Raw genomic sequence first — 3,959 nt, 5'->3', positions numbered from 1 at the left:
GTTTTATGGTTTTGCCGAGAAAATCAAAATCTGACTTAGTAGAACTTCGCGTGAAGCCCCAGGTTTCACATCAAAACTTACTTAAGTAAAATACTAGAAAAAAACATAACTTTTTTTGTTTTAAACTCCTTTGTGGTTCGGGAATCGACCAGGCATATACGTACCTATTTATTGACGGATTAGGTCTTCTCAGCTGCAAAGTTAAGTCAGTCTTTCAGTCCGACTTTTCTACGTGTTAGGGGAATTAGTCCGCTTATGTTTAGAGCTGTATTTTGTGGATATGTTTATTTTTTGTGTGGCGTGGCAACCCTAGGCAAAGCCTCGTGCTGACATAGTTCAGCAAGCAGCGTCGTACGCGCCATATGCGCCCGCGCTGACGCCGCAGGTCCTACGATAAGACAGCCAAAGGCACCCTCGGTGTTGGCTCAAGAAACTTTTATTTGGTAAAAATAAAATATCAGCATATACCTATGGCCCAAGCCCTCTTGTTCTGAGAGAAGGCCTGTGCCCAGCAGTGGGACGTATATAGGCTGGGATGATGATGATGATGATGATGATGATTTATTTATTTATTTAACTGTTTCGCACAATAACAGAAATAATCAACACTTAATCTAATTAAACACAAAATAAAGAAAAATGTAGGTACCTATGAATATACCTATTTATCGCGAAGATGAAAAATGGAACTCTAATTACACCTACTTACTTAATTATGAAGCCTTAAGAATCTATATAGTAATAGGTATTTGACATACCTAAGCAACGCTTCTAGGCTTCTTTCTTCAGCTTTTCATCCCTCAACTCCTTTTAATAATTAAAAAATGCTTTATATAGCGCAATGTACCTGTAACCTATACACACCGATGTTAAGCCACCATACCTACGCTTTAACGGTTTTTTTATGGCTTCAACTGTTACCAGTAACCAGCGCTAACCACTCGATTAAGGTGAAATAGATTTATCTCCGTACCTCTAGCTAATTATGTAGATTAACTATATCTATCATGTAATCATTTTGACAGATTTTGTCATTTAAATCATACATTCCGAGCCGACTCAGATTACCGCAATATTTCCCAGCATATCCATCTCTAAGCTTTCAGGTATCGCTCCACGAAGTCCTCGCAGACCTCGAACTGGCGCGTCCGGTACCCGTCGCTGCGGCGCGCGTACTCCAGCACGGGCTCTGAGCGGTCCTCGTTCGTGTGCTTCAGGAAGGTCTCCGGGTTGTCGAACATCTCCCGCGCGGTGACCTGGTCCAGCAGGATGTAAGGGTACAGCATGATCGAGACCAGCAGACCGAACCGCCGACACTCCTCGACCCACCGCAGGTACTCTTCGTAATCATATCCCAAACCCTTCAGTTTCTCCTTCGTAACTTCATTTACAGTACTTATGAAAGTATCGAAGTAGTGCTGGAGCATTTCACGCTCGTACCGCTCACGGAAACTCCGATCGGTCGTGCAGTACCAGCACAGCATGACGTCGAAGGCCGGCGGCGCGTAACGCAAGCATTGGAAGTCCACCAGGATGGCGTTCGTCGGGACGCCGGCCTCGTGCTTGAACATAATATTGTTCGCCCACAAATCCTTGTGGATCAGCACGTTCAAGGTGTCCTTTCTCTCCGACACGTCGTTGCACGCCGCCAGGAACTGTTTCAAAAGTTTATCTTCCAAATCGGGAACAGTGTTCCTGTGCTTATCGGAGAAGTGTTGGATGATATTGGCGGCGAGTTTGGCCCCGGCGGCAATCCAGGGCGTGTCTCTGAAGTTGTTCTCGACGATGAGGTGGCCGTGCTCCTCCATGAGGCTGTATGGGCGGGCGAGCGCGCGGCTGCGGCGCGCCTCGTGGTCGGCCACGGCGGCGTGGAAGCGCGCGACGGCCGCCAGCGCCACGCGCGAGTGCTCCGCGTCCAGGATCACGAACTGGTCGTGCGTGGAGTAGCCCAAAGGGGACAGGTCGCGCATCACCAGCACGGACGAGTTGTACAGGTACGCCTTGGCGCCCCACGGGTGACACTCTGGACAATAACAGCTACAGTTTATATATTACATAAGGTTTTGGTACACCCAGTTGCTATTGAGTATTAATTAACCGTTAATATACTACGCTCGTCAAAAAAAGCTGCATTAGGTTAGTAAGTTTGTTAATTGTTAGTTTACTCGTAACTTATCGCCTCTTATGCAGAGGGTCATGGGTTCAAGCCCGAACTCACACATCAGAGTTTTCAGAATTTAGGCGTTTCCAACAGACCACGCCTGCATGCAGGCTGAATACACTGAAATAAAAATATACAATGTAAGACCTTCCTTTACTGTATTCTGGCAAATAAATCCTTTTGACTTTGACTTTGACTTTGACTTTTGACTTTGACTTTGACTTTAGAGATGTGGGCGGAATTTTTGCCAGGAATGTATTTAGGTATCATGAACCAATAGAATCGCTCATTTACCTATCTTCTAGTGGAAACAGTTAAGCGGAGCAAGGATACGTAAGTAAAGCTTCTCTATTAGTTCATGACATGATATATCTACACATTCCTGGCAACACATCCGCCACAGAGCATCCGCGCACATCTCTGATCGAAACGCAATCATACGTCCGAAATTACATTTGAAATTTGAGATGAGCTTTTCGGTAAAGCAAAATATCAAGAAGAAACCTGATACAAGTGCAAAAATGTTCAAAGACGTGTGTAAAGCTTCCAAAACGCACTGGGCTCGCGTGGGAGTTAACAGCGCCAAGTCATGGAATGCTAGGAGAGGTGCTATTGCCCAGCAGTGGGACATATGCCGGGGATGATGATGAAGATACTCACCCTGCATTTCCATTTCTTCCATCAGCTTGAACATCGTCATCTCCCTTCTAAAGAAATTATTCTCCTCGATGAAGGTAGCTTTCGGGGAGTTGCTGAGCGGCAGGCTTTTCACGAACAGGGGGATTTTAACAAGAGAGTCTCCTAATTTGACGGTGAGGGTCAGTCGGAAGTGGTCCCCGAGGAAGCCGGCCATGCCCTCTGCGGCCGGTGCCAGCTCCTGCCCCACCAGCTGCCAGCCCGCCGTCTCCCCGACGCATTTCTTCACGATGAGACTGACCTGGTTGTCGGTCAGGACGTCTTCTACCGAGCACTGTTTTTTAACTTCGCCAACCATGTTGATAAGTATGTATATGGTATTGACGGGTAGGTGACGGCTTCAGTTCTTTCAGCAGACTGGTCTAGGCGGATCCCGTAGCCAATATATACGTGCATTCTTTCTGTAATACCTTTGTTGTGCGACATCATGCAGTGTGATTATTACCTAATGGAATATTAAATCGACTGTATGAGAACGGTATAGAGGTTGTTTTGCTGCAGCAGCGGGTTGCCCGCAAATAGACCGTCTGACTCCTTAAATGATAAGTCAATTTGCGCTCTGTAGTTAATATTGTCAGAAGATTACGATACAAAGAGGCACTCATAGCAGTTGATGCTGATTGTTACGTGACTTTTAGACAGGATGTACCTACCTAGAAAAGTAGCAAAAAACACAATGAATTGTAGAATAAGTAGTTGGGGAAAAATCTAGCACGTAGGTACCTACCTACTTACGAGTAAGTAGTTAAATAAAATTTTCTCAAATCTGAAACCAATAAATTTTTCTTTATCGGCAAAAATATTTACTTTAATTTAATTTTTACTGTCAGAAATGTGCAGCGGACTTAAGTTTTTTCACCTTATTAAGTATTCAATGAGGTCAAACAGTGGATAGGTATTTACAACCGGCTGTACCCAATTTTGATAACAATGTTTTAGCCTAAAATGGAATTGAGAAATTAAAAAAAAATGACCGCAAAAACACAAAGTCGAGTGAGAGAAAGACAGACAGAGAAAGAGAGAGATTTACAGATACATATTCTAGTTAGATATACAGGAAAAAAGAAAAGAAAAAATACAAATAAAACATAGAATAGTAAAC

The 3,959-nt window shown here is 44.3% G+C and overlaps 1 protein-coding gene across 1 annotated transcript; it reads right to left on the bottom strand.

The window, feature by feature from the left end:
• Nucleotides 1-839: 839 nt before the first annotated feature.
• LOC141436902 (uncharacterized) lies at nucleotides 840-3,201 on the bottom strand. Its single transcript, XM_074100018.1, has 2 exons — nucleotides 2,822-3,201; nucleotides 840-2,023 (listed from the first exon to the last, which is right to left on the bottom strand). The coding sequence occupies exons 1-2, from the start codon at nucleotides 3,153-3,155 to the stop codon at nucleotides 1,095-1,097; spliced, it is 1,263 nt and encodes a 420-aa protein (XP_073956119.1). The 5' UTR covers nucleotides 3,156-3,201; the 3' UTR covers nucleotides 840-1,094.
• Between the last annotated feature and the right edge of the window lie 758 nt (nucleotides 3,202-3,959).

This window comes from Choristoneura fumiferana, chromosome 17 (genome assembly GCF_025370935.1).
Source record: "Choristoneura fumiferana chromosome 17, NRCan_CFum_1, whole genome shotgun sequence".
NCBI classification, from domain to species: Eukaryota; Metazoa; Arthropoda; class Insecta; order Lepidoptera; family Tortricidae; genus Choristoneura; species Choristoneura fumiferana.
The sequence above is the reverse complement of the archived record's forward strand: the minus strand, read 5'-3'. Positions and strand labels throughout refer to the sequence as shown.

Coding starts and splice junctions, on each gene's coding strand:
- LOC141436902 (XM_074100018.1), bottom strand. CDS start 3,155: ATGGTTGGCGAAGTTAAAAAACAGTGCTCGGTAGAAGACGTCCTGACC. Junction 2,024..2,821: donor GGAAGAAATGGAAATGCAGG/GTGAGTATCTTC, acceptor GTTATTGTCCAG/AGTGTCACCCGTGGGGCGCC.